Here is a 20,492-nt window from a genome sequence, read left to right as displayed (position 1 = left end):
GATTACATTAAGGGTGACCCTCATTTACAATGCAGCCGAGCATTTACAGTTTAAAATGGAATTGTAAACATTTAGATAATAAATTAGAAATAATAACGAAATAAATAAAGGACACATTTTAAAGACACATTTAATATAGATGAGTAAAAACATATCTAAAATAGGAAAAACTTAAACTTCCACATCAAGCAGGTTAAACTAAATAACTACATTAATTGTAATTAAGGTAAAATGTTCAATAAAGAGTGATATTGATTTTACGTCATATCACCCAGCACTAGTACATATAATTATTATTTATTTTAGAAGCTGGGGTGATGCAGAAGGCACAAATAACTTTTTTTTATTTATAAGTTATAAGTAATATGTGTGGAGCAAACCTAACACTGTCATTCCTCAGCAAGCACCATCCCAATTGTGAAGCAGGATCATGCTGTGACAAAACTTTTTCATCAGGGACTTTCTTAGCAGTACGTTTTTCAGTTTCTGGTTGAGATTGGTTGAGAATGAATGGTTGAGATTTAAATAAAGACATTCAGAGTGGCTAAGTAATCTGTCATATAGTAACATAACATTTAAGATTTTGGGAGCTCTAAAAGCGACATTATCTATTGATGATCAATTTTAAGAGTTTATTTCTTTTATTGTTGACGATTATGGCTTACAGCCAATGAAAATCAGTGATTCAGAAAATTAGAATCTTATATGACCACTTGGTACTTTTGGCAGTAAATTCACATCTTTATAAAATTGTCAGCAGAGGGCAGCATGAAGTGCTGTAAAATCTCCTGGTAGACACTGCACTGATTTTGGACTTCATAAAACACACTGGTGTCATCTGCTGGTGTTGGTCCACTGTGTTATATCAAGTCTAAAGTCAGTGCATTGTTTTCCCGGAAAATCTTACAGCACTTTCATGCTTCCCTCTGCTGACAACTTTTATGGAGATGTGGATTTCATTTTCCAGCAGGACTTAGTACACTGTCTACACTGCCAAAAGTACTAATTTGTCTTGTATAGTATTCTAATTTGATTCTAATACACTGTTTTTTGGGGTTTTCATTGGCTGTGAGCCATAATAATCAACAATAAAAGAAATAAACGCTTAAAATAGATTACTCTGTGTATAATAGCTACATCTATATAATATGAGTTTCGCATTTTGAACTGAATTAATGAAATGTAACTTTTAAATAATATATTTTTTAATTTTGTGAGATGCACTAGTTTAATATAATAAACATGTATCATCTTTAAATGTCGTGATACATTGTTTCTTCCCGCCCACTCACACAAGAGTCGGAGACGGAGTGGCTGAAGTGCTGTATAGGCTGAGACTGAGCATGCGCAGTGACACGTGAAGGCATTTAAATGTTTTGCAGCTCCACAGATATTGCAGCTTCGCTCAGAGGCTCTTCAAGCGTAAACCACTGTAAACACACGTAACGACTGCTTTTCTCTATCCAGCATGATCTGCTGGACTCTCTCCACGCTCCTGGCGGGGGTGGTCGCCCTCTGGGTCTGGCAGAGGATGTTCTACCCCTACTTTTGGATCGACTTGATTTATTATTTAAAGCTGCAGATGGTGGGGAAGGCGACCATGTCGAGGATGAGACGGGGGGTTATCACTTACCTCGACCGTTTCCTCCTGCAGGCGGGGAAGACGCCCGAGAAGCCCTTCATAGTGTTTGAGGAGCAGGTCTTCACCTACAGGGACGTGGACGTGCGGAGCAACAAGTTTGCCAGCGTGTTCAGGACTGAGGCGGGTTTTAAACACGGGGATATTGTGGCGGTGTGGATGAGCAACGAGCCGGACTTTCTGTGCGTCTGGTTCGGGCTCTGCAAGCTGGGCTGCGAGGTCGCTTTCCTCAACTCCAACATAAAACCCAAAGCGCTGAGGCACTGCTTCCAGACCTGTGGAGCCAGGGCGCTGGTGGTGGGCGCAGGTAGGCAGACGGGTGTTACAGTGGGGGTTAGTTACAGTGTGGCTGCTGAATTGCTCTAAAGGGGAATGCTGTCAGTCAGTGAGCTGAATAACCCACACTCACCCCCTAAATCACTTACTGAATGTGAATGACGTAAGGAAGAGAAGCTTGTTGTGGCTTGTTTAGCTGTAGAGTGCATACCGAGTAGATGTGTGCTGTTGAGAGCGAATTAAAGAGTAGGCAACTGTGTGGGAAAAAAAAAAAAAAAAAAAAAAAAAAATATATATATATATATATATATATATATATATATATATACATATATACACACACAGCTCTGGAAAAAATAAGAGACCACTTAATAATGATGTTTTTCATTAATTTTACCAAATCAAGAGGAAAATAGATGATCACAACCATCCAAGCAGTGTGTAAAACTGGTGGAGAACATACCAAGATGCATGAAAACTGTGATAAAAAACCAGGGTTATTCCACCAAATATTGATTTCTGAACTATTGAAACTTTATGACTATGAACAAGTTTTCTTTGCATTATGTAAGGTTTAAAAGCAATGTACCTTTCTCAATATTTTGACCATTTTTCATTTTCTCCAAATAAATGCTCTAAACTATTTTATTTGGAATTTGGAAGACATGTTGTCTTTTGTTTTATTCTATAAACTACAATGTTCATTTTATTAAAACATATACCTATAAATAGCAAAATCGGCAAAATGGATTCAGAAACTGAAGCGGTCCCCTATTTTTTTCAGAGCTCTGTATCAGCAGCTTAACTCAAAAACAACTACAATTTGTAAATTGTGCCAGCACAAATTATTTAGTTGCGCCAAATTTTAACAAGAATCTTAAAAAGTACGTTGAGGTGATTAGTTTGCTATGTTTAAGGGTGCATTTAAAAATCACATTTAAAGAAAAAAAAAAGGTTTGCTTTTTTTCAGTGAATGAGTTTTTACATACAAGTGGAACTCATTTATGGAGGAAATGCCAACTTACCCATATAGCCATTAACACCCAGGCTGGTCAGTTAACCCTTGCATAAAATATAAGTGAAGGTTGGTTCCTAATATACTCATGAATATGAGTGAAGGTAGCCTGGGGGAACAACTACACACTGATGGGGAGTGAACGGGTGAAAGAGACACACCCACAATACAAGTTAATGGTTGCAGGAGCCAGTGGAAAAGGTGTTCACTATAGTTCTCAGTTTCAAGTTCATTTAATTCCAATTTTTATTTGAGTTCAGAAAACGAAAAAGGTCATAACTTATAACTTGCTTAATATTTTTACAGTGCTGAGCAGGGAATCAGTTGAGACTTAAATACCTTTTTTAAATTAAGTAACTTTTAAAAACTTAATATTATTACATCAAGGCAACAAATATAAAAATCCCTGTCTTGGGGAGTAAATGGTCACAAAAATAGTCAAAATATGCTTTAAAATATGAATTTAAACATACTTCGTTTATATATTAAATCATAATGGTACAGTGTAATAATCAAAAGTGCTTTGCTGCCTGAGGGCAACACCATACCTCAGAGGGTTAATGTTAAAATATTTATTTGGATTTCTAAGTCTTAAGTACAGGGCTGCAGGAACAGCAGTTCTGATTATACACTCTTTATTTTTGTTCATATGCTGCTCTGACCTCCACTCCTCCCAACTTCCCAACTCCACCCACAGAGTGTAACGGATCAGTTTTGAACAGTTTATTATGACCTGGTTATGTTTTAAAGATTAGATCAGATTAGTTTTAAGTCTTTTTTTATTGTCCTCAGGAAACATATATGGGTTTTCAAAGCCAGTACCACTTTGCACTAGAGAATTACATACACAATTTTTTTAGATTTTATAAATGATTATACTTACATTGATATTGATATTTTATCACGACAGGATAGGCAGCTTAAGCTTTACTTCAGCTAAATATTTTAGAAAAATAAGAAATATTAGGTGAATTTATATTATTAATTCCTGATTATACAGCAAGTGTCTTTAGTTTAAAAACTGTAAATGCAGTATAAAGCTTGTAATGTTGCTGATGTTATTTTCGTAAAGAGACTGAGTTATCCCAAGGTGACAGACTGGCAGGGAATTCGTGGACACGCATAAAGCATAAAGCCATAAATGATTTTAAATAATCTTCAAAATGTGATGAAATCTATAAAAAAACACTTAAAAGAATCATAGAGCTCAAACAGGCAGCGCTGGGGCAACAACAAAAAATATGTACCCACATAAAATAATAAATAAATAAAATTCAGAAAGACAGTTGAATCTCTTATATACTTGTAATAATGTGTTAATTCCAAGAAACTCTTGGAAACTGTTACAATGTTAGTGTTTGTATGAGATTTAAACAACTATGATTTGGACACAAAAGGCATATCTAGATAAATCTGACAACTGATCCAGATTTGTCTGATTACATTTTTTACAAATGTAAAAACAAATCAGAACAAATCAAATTTTTTGTGTTTTATAACAGATGTTATCACTAATTGCAGCTTCATAAAAATCTGCAATTCCCCAATATATCCACAAAACCCAAACCTAGGGTGTCAGAGAAAAGGAAAAATGTGCTTAAAGCTGGAGGATGAAACCTTAGGAGGAACCATGACCATGACTCACATTTAGAAACTCATCGTCTTTTGGTCAAAATTGCTTGATAATCATTGATAAGAAGCCACTGTACCATCACATAAGTTTGTTGTTTTGCTCAGGTTTAGTGACGTGATGATAGGAACAATAATGCCAGTAGTGAGAAAAAGATGGAATTAGATCTAGAGTTTAGAATACCAAAAATATGACACAGAAATAGTGTGGCTATTGATTCTAACAAATTTGACTAGAACAGCCTAGAGAGAACCAGAAGGTAACACAGGCATGGAACTAGAATTGCTTAGACATTTATTTATATTCCTAATACTGATTTCCTGATATGGTTGATTTCCAGGTCAATAACACTAAAAGAACCCTACACCCATTCTGTAGCGAGTCATGTTTGTAAATGAGCCATGTAAGCTAATCAAGTTTTCACTAATCTGCAAATAGAGACCACCTGAAACATTGAAAGAACAACTGGTTAATTTTAAGTATGCGTTTAATAAATCTATGGTAGTTCAAAGTAGTTTTTTTATTTGAGTGAACATACTCTTTTAACCATGAAGCCCTGTATGACCAAACTAACAACCTTTTGTAACCTTTTGTTTTTAAGAGTGTAAGACTAGCCTTTGTCTATGTCCAGGAAACTGGTCCCATGAATGCTACATTTGTTGTTGGAGCTCTTGTGCTGCTTAGTCATCTGGGTTTTGCTTTTAAAGTATACGAGTGAGTAGAACAGCCTAAAACAGCACTGAAAATAATGATTGAAGAAGAAATAGCTGCCAGAAACAACTATAAAGTAAAAACTCCATTTGCACAAGGAAAATGAAAATTCCCAGGATCTTTTTTATTAGTAAAGGCAAGGGCAGTATAGGGTTAAATAAAGAACCAGGACAACCTGAAGTATCTTTTCAATGTTTCATTTAGTTTTTTTTTTCACATAGTTAAATGTGTGAAATGTTGTATATGGTTCTTTTTAATAACTATTTTGCTAGTTAGTTCCATGTAATAATGATAAGCAAACTTCAAGAACAGTGGGCAGCAGTTTGGGTGATTTTCTGCTTGTGGTGGGCAACCGATCAGCTTAATTGGAGCCGGTTAGAAAAGGGTTGGAGTAGGGTTGCAAAGACTCATCATGGACATGTGAACAAGGTAGAGATTGTATTTATAGGATGTTAGTTTGGGAGGAGGGGGTTGAGGCAGATTTTTTGTTATTTGTTATTTTCAGAACATTGTGTAAATTATTCTGTATAGTATTGAAAAATGTTTGACTATTGTTCTCAGTCAAATACTTTTTTTTAATCATCTTGCCATCAGCAGCCGGAGTGTGAGCGAACACAGTTGGACATGCCTTCATTAAGAGTGGGTACATGGCACTCTCTTACCTCACTCCTACCTCACTCCTGTGGTCAGCACAGGCATCTGTTTGCTGTGCATTCAGAGCTGGATTCCTGCACTTTCCTCCAAGCACAATGGCTGGTGGTGGGTGGTGGGTGATTTCACATGTGTTGGAGGAAACATGTCTTCACTGTCCTAGTTTTGGAGGCTTTATTAGTGAAAATGGGAATCACAACTGACTGGGAACTGGGAAGAAAATAGGATAAAATTTGAAATAAATTATATACATAAGTAACACTAAAACAATACTGTTGCCCACGGAGCAGAATGACAATCAATCTTAAAAAAGTGGACGGGGTGAATTAAGTAGGAACTAAATGTGAATGACTAAAATGATACAAAGTTAAAAGGACGTTTCTTTCCACAGAATTCTACAGAAGCAAAATCTCAAATGAAGTGCCATCACATCAAAATTTAACTTCAACTTAAACCTATATATGAGTTCACCACAAGAAGTAATCATTGTCCAAGAAACTGACCACATTAATACTACTGTAGCTTTAGAGGCAAACAGTATTTGGGCTCTTGCACTGCTCAGTCTACTGGCTATTGTTATGCAGCTCTGTGATGGGTCTTGTTCCAAAATGGAATTGACAGTCCATTCAGTATTGGCCATATTTAGACATTTTGAATAGAAACTTTTTTTCATTGTCTTATTTAAAACCAATGAGGCGAGAAGTGAATCTGTTCGCTTCAGTTCTTCAGCGTACTTAGTCTTTCCTACTGGGTCTCTCTTTACAATGCTTGGCCCGGAGCCTACACTTACAGAAGAATGTAGCACATCACTGAGGAACTTTCTCTGGGATGATCAGTAACCTACTACATAAATAAGGTTGGAATAATCACACACACTGCAGACCACAGGACTGTATGAAAGAGGTTCTTGTGCTTCCAAAGTTCTTTTTGTGTAAATAATTGTAACTAGTCGTATCATACACAATGATGTTGTTAGAAATTCTAAAGCAATTACAAAAAAAATCTCTATTGTGATAATAGTGGTATTCTGTCTTGAAATCTTTTTTTTGTATACAGCTCTGAAATAAAGAGACCACCTCAGTTTCTGAATCAGTTTCTCTGATGTTTCTCTATGTATAGGTATATGTTTGAATAAAAGTAACAATGTTGTTTTATTCTTAAACTACAAAAAAACAAAAAAAATTCTCCCAAATTCCAAATAAAAATATTGTCTTTTAGAGCATTTCATAGCAGAAAACAGACAGACAGACAGACAGACAGACAGACAGACAGACAGACAGACAGACAGACAGACAGACAGACAGACACTTTATTGATCCCGAAGGAAATTTAGCAGCCAGTAGCAGTTACACAACACAGTAGAAACAAACAATAGGTGTAGTATAATAAGAGAGCAAAGTAAGAAATGTAAGATTCTAAACTGAGATTTAAAAATATATACATAAATATATGAATACAAAAACTATACAAATTGTGGAAGTAGTCAGTGAGAAATGGCTGAAATAACTAAAAAAGATGCAGAGCTTTCAGACCTTAAATAATGCATAAGGTTGTAAGAGTTCAGAAATCAATATTTGGTGGAATAATCACAGTTTTCATGCATCTTGGCAGGTTCTCCTCCACCAGTCTTACACACTGCTTTTGGATAACTTTAGGCCACTCCTGGTGCAAAACTTCAGGCAGTTCAGTTTGGTTTGATGGCTTGTGATCATCCATCTTCCATCTTCCTCTTGATTAAATTTCAGAGGTTTTCAATTTGGTAAAATCAAAGAAACTTTTTACATTTTTATGTGATCTCTTTTTGTTTTTCTCCCCAGAGCTGTGTATTGCTATTCACTTTGAAACTTGTATAGGGGTATTTGTGTGTAATTATATATATTGCAGTTTATATACAGACACTATAAATGTTCTGCACGTTGTTGTTGTTGTTGTTGTTGTTTTATACAAATTTAATAATTTTCTTGTTTACAGAATAGACAAATACAAAAACTGTCATTGTTTTGTTTGAAAATGTTATAATGTTGTGATACTATTTTAAGGCCATAGTGCCTACCACTAGTCTTACAGTAACATTCTTTTATAATTTACGATATCAGTTATATTGGGCTGTTTGTTGCAGATGAGACATGTATCTGCTCTTATGCATTTGTTTAATGCAATGTTTAATCAATATACTGATCAAGTATATTCTTATTCTTTTTAAAATTTATTTATTTGTCTTTTGTCCTCTGCAGATTTAATCAGCTCTCTGGACGACGTTCTTCCAACCCTCTCAGACAGCGCTATTGATGTGTGGGTGATGGCTGAAAACTCCTCAAATCACAAAGTCAACACATTACTGGACAAAGTAGAATCAGCCTCAGAGGAGAAGCCACAAATAGACGTGCCGCCGCCAAAGATCACGTCCAACTTCCTGTTCATTTTTACTTCAGGCACCACAGGTACTGCCCAGCTGTTTTCCTTTTGTTAACGGGTTGAGGATGTGGTTTGGTTAGTGGAATTTTGTGTACAAAAACATACACTGCGGCTCCACCCCTGTCCATGAACTTCCCAGCGAGAGTTTGGCAGATGCAGGATGTACTCTCACTGCTTTCTTGCTTTTTGGCTGTAAAGTGGGCCCTGTGATATATCTTTAAATGTTTCGTTTTTTTTCCGCTTGCATAAGTATAGAATATCTATGCACATGTAGCCCCAAACAGACAACGCTAAATCCTATTTAATTTTTTGTGTTTAATTGCTGATCTAGTTCCCCTTTTAGGCTGTAACGGCTTTGCTTTTATAGCTTTATAGTTGTGCTTAGGCCATTGGACATGCTCACTTTAAGGCAAGTTTAAAATTCCGCAGGCTCTGTGACCATAAAATTACTTACACTTTAAAGTTGTAGAATTTTGGAATCAATGAATTGGAGCATTTAATACACATTGTTTTTAGGAGTCATTGTATAAACGTTATGTATAATACGATTCTATACAATATGATGAATTCAGTTTTTCATTATAGCAAAAACAGATGTAACTGGGCTTTTAAAGATGTATTTAAAAAACAGGTCTGAAAAAATAATGAGACCACTTCAGTTTTTAAATCAGTTTATCTGATCTTGCTATTTATAGGATTATTTTTGAGTAAAATGAACATTGTTGTTTTAATCTATAAACTACAGCATTTCTCCCAAATTCCAAATAGAAATATTGTCATTTAGAGCATTTATTTGCATAAAATGAAACATGGCTGACAAAAAAAGGTGCAGAGCTTTCAGACCTCAAATAATGAAAAGAAAACAAGTTCATATTTATAAAGTTTTATGAGTTCAGAAATCAGTATCTGGTGGAATAACCCTGTTTTTTTTATCACAGTTTTCATGCATCCACCAGTCTTACACACTGCTTTTGGATAACTTTATGCCTTTACTCCTGGTGCACAAATTCGAGTAGTCCAGCTTGGTTTGATGGCTTGTGATCATCCATCTTCCTCTTGATTATATTTCAGAGGTTTTTAGTTTGGTTAAATCAAAGAAACTCATAATCTTTAACTGGTCTCTTATTTTTTTCCAAAGCTGTACAATCAGTTAATTGCACCAGCCATCATTATACAAGTACAACATACACTTTAAGTATAAGTGTGCTTTCCTTTCCTGCAATTGATTGAGATAAGGAGGAAGCAATTTTATCAGAGGAAGGAGGAACTATCAATATTGTTGACTTGCTTGTTTGTTTATTGAATGATTGATAAATTAATTGATTGATTATTTGTTTTTTTGCACATTCTGCTGTGTAATTAGATAAAGTACTTTTGCTTGGTCAGGTTTTTTTCATGTATTGTTTGGTACCACACACAATGTAATTGCTACATTTCTACACTGGATAAAAAACAATAAAATAACTTTTGTACTAGTTTAAGGTGTGTAAAGCAGATTTTCATTCTCAGTAATTAATAAAGTTCACCTGTTATTTGTGTAATATATGGTAATCCTGTATAATTTAACAGATTTACAGTACGTTCATGATTGCCCTATATTTTCCCATAGGACTTCCGAAAGCTGCTAGGGTCAGTCACATCAAAGCAGTGATGAGCATGGCTTTCCTCCGCCTGTGTGGAGCCACCGAAAACGATACCATCTATCTGACCCTTCCTCTTTACCATATGGCCGCCTCTCTCCTGGGTATTGGTGGCTGCATTGATCTAGGTATGGAAATTTGATGCACTGGAGAGATAGAGATGAAAGAATGTACTATTATCCTAGGTTTAGTCATTTTTTGAAAGTTAAGATGGACGTAGTTTATTTAAAATAGGAACTTCCAGTAGTTTAAATCTGACTGCTGCTTCTAGACTCATGCTGCAACAGTATCTGCTCTTATAAAGGTTCACATTTAGGTTTGAATTCCGAGTGTGTTTGTTTTGCAGCAGGGCACGTCCATGCTGAAAACACACGGTAGTTTGTAGGGCTTGTGAGGTTCAGTGTTTTTAAGGCCCACAGGATATCCCTTACTGTGTTATGCTCAGGAAGCAGTGTGGTAACAAACAGATTTTAAAACCTGTATAATTCCTGGAAGCCTTTACCCACATAGTTGCATTCCTAAAGAGAATGGTTCTCTAAAGCACTGTAAAAGAGTTCTTAGACATTTTTACAACCTTATTTACAAAGATTTTCCACCAGTGCAAAGAATCCTTGAACCTTGTCTTTGCTTTAAGTGTATAATCTGATGAATGCTAAAGCAATGATGAATGCTTCCCTCTGCTGACAACTTTTTATGGAGATGCGAATTTCATTTTCCAGCAGGAGTTGGCACACTCCCAAAAGTACCAATTGGTCTTTTTATAATTTTCTGAGACATTGATTTTTGAGTTTTCATTGGCTGTAATCCATAATTATTAACAATAAAAGAAATTAACGCTTAAAATAGATTACTCTGAGTGTAATACATCTATATAATATAATGAGTTTCACATTTTTAACTGAATTACTGAAATAAAGTACTTTTTTTAATGATATTAATTTTTTTGAGGTGCACCTGTAGTATACATAAAGAAAACTTTTTTTTTTTTACTTTTGTTATATGTTTTTTGTAATGTATCATCAGTCTGAGCCTTTGTGTTGTAGGAGCTACATGTGTGCTGAAGAAGAAGTTTTCTGCTAGCCAGTTCTGGAAGGACTGCATCCAGTATAACGTCACAGTGTTCCAGTATATTGGAGAGCTCTGTCGATACTTGGTGAATCAACCCAAGGTAGCGCATATTTTATTTTTACTCTTTATTAGTAAAGTTTGAGTATTTGTATTGCTTTGCATTAGTTTTTATTTAAGGACAATAAATATGCAATCATTGCATTAAAACAAAAATATGCATAAAATTCTCTTTTTTAAAAAAGAGTAGATTACAGTACTAATGCAGTTGCTGGAAATTGATCTCCCTTTTTGTTATTCAAGAGTTAATTCCGACTGCACTCACTGTTTTTTTGCTAATCTTGTTGCTAGACGGCAGAGGAGATGGCCCATAATGTGCGTATTGCTGCAGGGAGTGGTCTCAGAGCAGATGTGTGGAAGGAGTTTTCGAGACGCTTCGGGAAAATCCAGATCCGCGAGGGATACGGCTTAACCGAGGCCAGCGTTGGCTTTCTGAACTACACCGCTGAAATCGGACCCATTGGCCGAGCCAGTTATTTCAACAAGGTTAATTATGTTTTCCAGACTTTGAGGCTGACCAAATTTAACTGGAAAATGTCCTTAAGTAGAGACCGTGGCTAGTGCTCTGTCCACATTACTAAGGGTACTGACGTTAGAGAAGTTAAAGTCATTAAGTGTGTAGTAATTATATTGTGTAAATATTGCTCAGAAATATAGATTGTAATCAGTACAGCGCTTTAAAAAAAGAAAGAGACCAAGTTTCTGAATCAGTTTCTCTGATTTTGCTATTTATACATATATGTTTGAGTAAAATGAACATTGTTTTATTCTATAAATTACGGACAACATTTCTCCCAAATCCCAAATAAAAATATTGTCATTTAGAGCTTTTATTTACAGAAAATAAAAAAATGTCTGAAATAAAAAACAAACAAACAGAGATTTCAGACCTCAAATAATGAAAAGAAAATAAGTTGACATTCATAAAGGTTAAGAGTTCAGAAATCAATGTTTGGTGGAATAACCCTGGTTTTTAATCACAGTTTCATGCATCTTGGCATGTTCTCCTCCACCAGTCTTACACACTGCTTTTGGATAACTTTATGCCACTCCTGGTGCAAAAATTCAAGCAGTTCAGCTTGGTTTGATGGCTTGTGATCATCCATCGTCCTCTTGATTACATTTCAGAAGTTTTCAATTTGGTAAAATCATCATCATTAAGGGGTCTCTTATTTTATTTTCCAGAGCTGTATATGTAACATGTCTTACTGGCAAGATACGTGTAGTGAATGATTTACTGATATCTTTTTCTTGTCTGATATGTGTTGCAGAGAACTATACCTTTTGAATTTTTGAAATGCCACCTAGAAACATATGAGCCTGTCCGGACAGATACAGGACGCTGTGTAAAAGTGAAAAAGGGTAATGTCTGAATTTTATATACCGTACTATCAATGCTCACAATAGTCAGCACTCCACAGGATCACCACAGAGCAGGTATTATTTGGGTGGTGGGTCATTCTCAGCACCGCAGTTACACTGATATTGGTGGTGGTGTGTTAGTGTGTGTTGTGCTGGTATGAGTGGGTCAGTCACAGCAGTGCTGCTGGAGTTTTTAACCCCTTTACAGGCCTTGGAGTGTATACAGGCTGTAAGTATAGATGATACAAAACCCTCTTTCTCTGCAGTAAAATAGGTTATTCACATTCTGAAAACTTTTAGGGCTTTGAAGACTCTTACAGGTGACTTGGAGAAGCTGTCTGTCCACTCTTTACTCCACTTAATAATTTCAAATCAGTAACAGGAAACAAACCCAAATTCTGCAGGTTTGAAAATAGACATAAAACTAGACAAACATAACAAAACAAAACGTTTGAAGGACATGAAATGTTTGATTTGTATTCAGGAAAATACTGTTTAGGAAAATTAGGAAAGTGCCAATTTTATTGCAGATTTACTTACGTTTTTAAAACTATTTTATATTACAATTAGAATTTGTACTTATGTGTATTATCAAACATGAAACCTTTTTATGTAATGCTTAAATATAAATCTTTAAGATTTAAGTGTGTAAAATCAGGCAGAAAATGCTGGTCTGTTAAGGGGTTAAACAGCACAGTGTCACTGCAACAGATTCAGAGCTTCTGTCTCTGACTTCACATCTACAAGGTGGAGCAGATGGGTAGGAGTGTGTAATAGAGTGGACAATGAGGTGGCTCATCTCTGTAGTGCTTAGAATGACCCACCACCCCAATAAAACATGCTCTGTGTGGTTTTGTGGGATCCATGGTTGATCAAGTGTGTGTGTTTAGATCATTTCTGAGGTTATTTTTTTACTATTTCATTGGAGTAAATACATTTTGTATTTTGTATTTCCCTATATGAGTCATCTATTGTAGTTTGAACATGAAAATCTGCTATTTCAGGTGAAACTGGTTTGCTGGTGGCCCCAATAACTTTCATCAACCCTTTTCTTGGTTATGCGGGTAACGAGGCCATGTCTGAGAAGAAGCTGCTGAGAGACGTTTTTAAAAAGGGTGATGTATACTTCAACACCGGAGACCTGATGATGCAGGACCATCGAGACTTTGTCTACTTTAAAGACAGGATTGGAGACACATTCAGGTACCAAAAATGCTTCATGTTCCTTCTCTCTGTAATCTGTTTAGCTTGTCCTTCAAAGTCCTTTACATTCCACAGCAATTTCCTCAAAAAGAGCCATTGAAAGCTAAGATTAATGGGCCACTATTAATCAAAACAGGCCTGCGTTCCAAGGTCCACTGGCCTTTGATAGCATCCTGCTGTATTCCCAGTGCTGTTGGCCCTTCTGTCGACTATCCCTAATCCCTAATTCTAGCCCTCGTGTGAATGAGCTCACCCCGATGAGAATGCTCAGCACAGACAGCTTCCCAACCTCTCTGCTCTGGTGGAAGCCCTGGCCGAGACTAATAGGTCCTGGCACCGCTTCTGAAGAGCCAGGCCAAGAACTAGGCTGCATCCATTCATGAAAATGGCAGCAGTGACGCAAGGCTCCCCTACTAAAGCCCGTCCCGGGGATGGCCCGTCAATAGAGAGTAATGTACTTTAGAATAGAGTGAAAGGGAACCGCCTCCATGGCTGGTTGAGGGGTCTCTGGGATGTTAATGGGGAGGGAAATGGCCACCATGACAAGAGGACTGGTTAACAAAAGACGCATTAAGAAGCATGTCATCAGGTCAAAAGCTTGGGGCCTTGATTGAAGATAGCAGAAAGCAGGGGTCACAATGGAGCCGTTTGTCTTCTCGGGTTTAGCAGGTCCTGCATGCCAACAACTTTGACAACAGAAAAACAAAAACTGATCATTTATTAACTTTGAGACAGAATTATAAGTAAAAGTAGGCCAGTGAGACCCTGGAGAATTCCTTTTACTGCTATTTTTCACAGCGGAAATCCATAACGCATTAACTTTGCGTAACTTGTTAATGTTTTTCGCAGTTTTCCCTCAGCTGCTCTTAGTGGAAATAAATCTGTGGTTAAAGTTCTGTCGTCTGTCTGGAGAGGATTTGCTTCAAAATCTGAAAAAAAAAAATTGATTAAGGGCCTGAACCCACTGTTCTAGGAGGTGGTGCCACTGACCTTGTGCTTAGCATCTGTGTTTTTTTAACTGTATGAGTTTATAGAATGTAAAAATGTATTACTAGAGTAATTTCAGGTCTGCTCTAGGGTTGTAGAAAGGTAATAAAGGTAATATCTTGATTACAGATTAAGTAAATATATGCCAAATATACTTAGACTTTTCTCTATACTTGTTAGTATAAGCCAAGTATACTTAAGTATAATTATGTTTAGTATGTCACTGATAAGTACAAAAAAGAAAAAAGTAAACTGAAAGCATACTTGCTTAATTTTAGTTTAAAGTATACTAATGGTACACTTGAATACATTTCTTTTTTGTAAAGGTTATTGTATCTGCCCAAAAGAAATTATTTTACTCTTTCTTTTACTCATTGTACTCTATATATTATGACATACTTGGTCATTTACTGTGTTTACATGCAATTAATCTAATAACTGCAGAAAATCAGATACTTTTTTTTCAGCAGTCTAATCAACATGTTAACATGCACTTGCATAATCAGAAAATGAGAGAAACTCTGGGCTTACATGAGTCGAACAATAATACGATTTCTACTTTGCAACCAGCCAATAATCTCACAGAATCATGTGATCTAAACTTCAAACCTCCTGCTGCAGCCATTTGTAAACATGGATCCACTTTACCATTAAATATGGATTTGCATTCTATTAGTTTCTAATGGAATGCAACATTTGACCTTCATAAAGATTTCTCTATATTGCTGTAAAAGCAGAGAGACACGTTTTCGTTTACTCTCTTCCCACCACAGAAAAAAAATGTATGCCATTTAAACATTCCTGAGAAATTTGATTACTAAGAAAAAATCATCACTCTCATCAGCCTTTTTAATCATATTTCTAGGTCGAAATCTGATGTTTGTGTGTGGGACCACTTGAATTAATCTGGTAGCTGCAGAAATCCAATTATGATCAGATTATTAAGTGCATTATTTAAATTCCCTTTACTAACTTACTACATTTTCTCTCTTTTAATATTGCATTTTATATTACTCTATATATATATATATATATATATATATATATATATATATATATATATATATATATATACATACACACACACAGGTTTTGGCACCTACAGGATGATAAACTCATTGGAATGAGTTCAATAATTGAAAGTGCTTTGGTGTGACAAAAGATGACACAAAGCCAGTATTACAGCTCTGTATTTGCTCTCAATAGTTTTTTTTTCCTTTTAAGAGCTCTGTTCTAGTTATTTACTGACTTTGCACAAATCTGTTAACTGTGTATTCATTAAGTGTTGAGTTAATGAACCTGTAAGCATGAATTAGATTTGCAGTGTGGTTGTAAATTGTGCCTATAAAATATTAAAATCCGATTTTCCCATAAACTATAAAAGAGAATGATGTGAGCCCTTTTTTGTGTGTGTTTGGCAGGTGGAAAGGAGAGAACGTGGCCACCACAGAGGTGTCGGACGTTTTAGGCTGTTTGCATTTCCTGCAGGAAGTGAACGTCTATGGTGTCACTGTTCCAGGTGATTAAAATCAGACTCTTTGACTCTCTAAATATAAGATCACTCTTGTTTCTCTAAGCTTGCGCCAGGCTTCAATTCATCGCTTTCTGTATCAGAAGTGGGGATTATGTATGGGCCCTTCTAATTTATTGCATGGTGTATTTTCATTTGGTTTCACATGAACATGTGGAATGGGTTAGAATGAGTAATTTGTACAATACTTTAAATTACAGTCCTTTCCTTATAGAGAAAATGTCAATCTGATACTGGATTAGCATAAACACTGATTTAACCCTTTCAGACTCTGCATTCATTATAATGGACATGATGTGTCTTTTTTCTTTCTTGCATATTCTATCAATTAGATTAAGCCCTATTGTCTGAGAAAAGACATTTATCAGCCAATTGAACAGCAGCTTAGCCCCACACACATCATTATAAACATTAGTCTGCACACTGACATAAAGTAAAGGATGGCAGCATCCCAGCTAATGAGGCAGAGTAAACTCTTACTCTTAAATCTTAAATCTCTTTAAAAAGTTATATGTAATATAATATAATGTTAACTTTACATACATACTTTACATACTTTACATTTACATAATCGTATTTTTGAGTGCATTACATACAGAAACAGCATTAGGACTGCAACATAATTCAGGTCTGAAACAGTTAACAGTACACTTAGCACACAATGCCCTGTGTTTGTCCTTAAAATGGCAGCTTTAGAGAAGAAGGGGAAAACTCTTAGTAACTTTTAGTGGTTGTCAGTACAAAGAAACAAATCTACTTACTATAAAGTACAATTCAGAAGAAAATGGCACTGTTATTGCTTAATATATACTCACTTGTGAAACAATGCATTCAAGGTGTCCAAGTCCTGATGCAGCAAAGTATTATATATTTGGAATTCTATGTATGGTAATGAATAATGTTTTGTGTAGGATATGAAGGAAGAGCTGGAATGGCTGCTATAGTCATAAAAGAAGGCCATGATTTTGATGGAGAAAGCCTGTACAATCACTTGGTACAGAATCTTCCTGCATACTCATGGCCCTGGTTTTTGAGAGTACAGGTGAGTGTTAGATGTTTTCATAGATAAGACACATAGAATAACCATTCAATAACCAAAACCTTGGTGAAAAATAAATATAAAAAACATTACTTCATTAGTACACTACTAGTGGTATCTAGTGGCTTTGTAGGTAAACTTGGAAGTCTGTAGTTATAACAGAGACTCAGTAAAGTTCAGCAACCTGAACTTTAATTTAGGTTAGAGCTTTTTTTTATTTTCTTCAAAAGGGGTGATGATTTACTTATTATCGTCCACTTCTAGTTTCTCTGTAATGGGGAGCTGAATTTAGCCATTCGCTTGCTTCTTGTTTGAATTCTGTATTTAAGTCATGCATTTAGACTGTCATCTACACTCATGCAAGAACAGCCACCTATCTCTTAAAATGGGGAAAGACCAAACTACCTGTACTGTAAACCGATGGTCAAATTACAGTTTCTGAAATATATTTTAAATCAGTAAAAATATGTTTAAAAAGTAATGCATGGTTTGTAGTGTTTGACTTAATAATGCACAGAATTATTTAGTTTTTTGGCTTTGTTATGGCTACTGGGCTTGTGCAGATCTCCCCTGCTCTCAGGACAACCAGCAAGATGATTGGTTGGACTTAATCCGTAAACAATCACAATGTTGAGCATTATAAGTGCTCTTATTCATTCATCCAAACTAGTTTGTAGTCTTCTCATTAATAACATCTCCAATATATATTACTAACTGTTTTTAATGCTAGTTATGATGAAAATATGGTAGGAAAAGGGGTAAAATGGGATTGGATACAATATGAAATGTTATTTTCTATCTAATCCCCCACTATTTAATTTAGTCAGGCAAGATTGTGTGTAAGAAACTTCTGAACTTTACTGTTTCTTCTTCACTACAGACGTCCTTGGACATGACTGAGACCTTCAAGCAGCAGAAGAAGAAGCTAGTAGAGGACGGTTTCTGCCCACAGGCCATCCAGGACCCACTCTACTTTCTTGATGGTTCTAAGAAAACCTACGTCCAGCTCTCTCAGAGTTTATATGATGACATCATCACAGGCAAAATTCGACTCTGAACAGATGATCAAGAGACAGGTGAAAGAAGAAGCACCTGAGTTTGGATTTTATTCACACCATGACATGGAAAACCCAGGGTTGTGTTTCCCTCTTTTTTAATACAGAGACAATGTTGTTATTTGTTCTATTCAGGGCTTAAGTTGTAAAGTTAAATTATGTATGTTTAAATAATATATTAACTGCAACAAATTTTTTCTTATACACATTTTATTGATATATATATATATATATATATATATATATATATATATATATATATATATATATAAACAAAATGGTGCTACTGTCTACTATCAACAAACACAGAAAACCTGATGAGAAGGATTAAACAAACAAAAATCCTCCCAGTACAACCAAAACAGTACTCAGTAATATTTGATTTATTATCCCTTTCATAAAGTAACCATATTTCAACCATTTTCTCTTAGGAGAAACCAGTTAAATGCTTTACTGTGCATTAAGTGCCTTTATGAATGTATACTTCATGAAATGTATAAATGTCTAAATTAAGCACATCTCAGCTTTTTAATGTATAAAACATTAATGCATTAATTAATGCATAAAAATAAAAAAATATTTTTTCTCCCTAAAGAGAGAAATGGTCAATATATAATTATTCATTGGAGGGTCTCAATTGCAACACAAAAAGGTAATTTGCATATTTCATCCCACACAGAAGTCAAATGAATCTCTCTGACTAACAAGTGTAAATGCATGTGGCCTAAAAATGGAATCAGGATACAATCCAGATACAAATCACAGGAAGTGACCTGGTGTAAACGGGGACAAAACTCACAGGTTTCATTCCCTGTGGAAATTGTTATATAGTAGGTGATCTCAGCTGTGAGTAACATTAGCCCTCCTAATAGTAGGCCTATTTCAGTGTTATTTTTATACAGTACAGACTGTACATGCGAGAACTAATCCTCTATACATCCTATTCATCCTGTCCTTTCCATCACTGAGTTACTGTGTGTCCTGTGTTATCCCCTATATACATAAATCTAACTTTCAGGCTTTTAATGCACTTTTAATTTCATTTTAACCCCAGTATAGTTGATTTTAAACTATCCATGTCCAAGTATTTATTAAAAAGTCTAAAACGTAACTATTTTAGCTAAAGATATACAGTGCTTATCTTAAAAAATGTATCATGACTAGCCTGAACTTGTTGTCTGGGAAACAGTCACTTTGTATTGTGATGCTGCAGTCCTTTTATACTTGAAATTTAACATGCCTCTTTTTTAAAACTGACAGATTAGTGCATAATACTGTACTGTTGCATATATTCATTGAGAGATAGCAGAGAGAAATTCAATGACAAGTCTTACCATAATTACCTAAAATATCTTACCATATTTAGTTTAAAACCAGGCTTTCTTATGCTGGCTTGCTTCTTATTTTATGTAATTTTCAAGGTATTCATGTATTAAGAGTACATGGTTTCCAAAGCTGCGTAAAAATATTTTAATTTCTGTACCTTTTGCTGCTAAATCTGGAGGTGTGTGTTTGGATCACCTTTTAATCCTGTTTTTTTTTTCGTCACTCATCCTAAACTGCATTTTTCTACATTACAAATGATTATAAAAAATTCATACTAGAAATTGTAACCATCTGTTTAAGATGAAAAGATTAATGACATGATTGTTTTAAGATGCTTACTGGAAATAAAATGAATCATTACTGCTCTTAAAGTCTGTGCTCAATTTGTGTCATAATTTTTGTCTGTATATAATTTGGTGTAATTTGATTGTTTATTTTTTTTTATTTATCCCTATTTAAACATGCATGCAATTTTCCACAGTTGTTCATTTTGGGACCAACTTCACCTACATCAACATTATACAATTTCAAAATCAACTGCATGAGGTTTAGTACATTTTGACAGACAGTAGAGACTGTATTTTAGATTTGGGGTGATTCAATTACACAAAAGTGATATCATATTTATGATTGACAAATTTTATATTATAGTAATGTCTTCAGGGCAAAGGGTATATGAAAAGCATAATCAGTTAAACCTGCAAATATTATGAATTGCATTTTACACTGTTTATGCTTGTGCCCCGCTGTCCTCTACGTCTTACTTATTAGGATTGGTAAAGTAAGCCTAATCACTTATTTATGCTGTAGACTTGGGTTTACAACAATTGGGTTTGATATTAAAAGAAGAATATGAGACAAAATGTCCACATTTCAGCTTTTATATT

General features: G+C 35.2%; 1 protein-coding gene across 1 annotated transcript; it reads left to right on the top strand.

Moving 5' to 3' along the window:
• Positions 1-1,261: 1,261 nt before the first annotated feature.
• Positions 1,262-19,976, top strand: LOC103037512 (long-chain fatty acid transport protein 6). Its single transcript, XM_007252443.4, has 10 exons — positions 1,262-1,946; positions 8,157-8,363; positions 9,947-10,105; positions 11,021-11,145; positions 11,394-11,588; positions 12,374-12,464; positions 13,469-13,667; positions 16,076-16,173; positions 17,097-17,227; positions 18,105-19,976. Exons 1-10 carry the CDS (start codon positions 1,469-1,471, stop codon positions 18,279-18,281), a joined length of 1,860 nt encoding a protein of 619 aa, XP_007252505.2. The 5' UTR covers positions 1,262-1,468; the 3' UTR covers positions 18,282-19,976.
• Positions 19,977-20,492: the final 516 nt, after the last annotated feature.

The sequence above is a fragment of the Astyanax mexicanus genome, chromosome 20, assembly GCF_023375975.1.
Source record: "Astyanax mexicanus isolate ESR-SI-001 chromosome 20, AstMex3_surface, whole genome shotgun sequence".
Taxonomy (NCBI): Eukaryota; Metazoa; Chordata; class Actinopteri; order Characiformes; family Acestrorhamphidae; genus Astyanax; species Astyanax mexicanus.
Note: the sequence above shows the minus strand (reverse complement) of the source record. Positions and strands in the feature narration are given on the sequence as shown.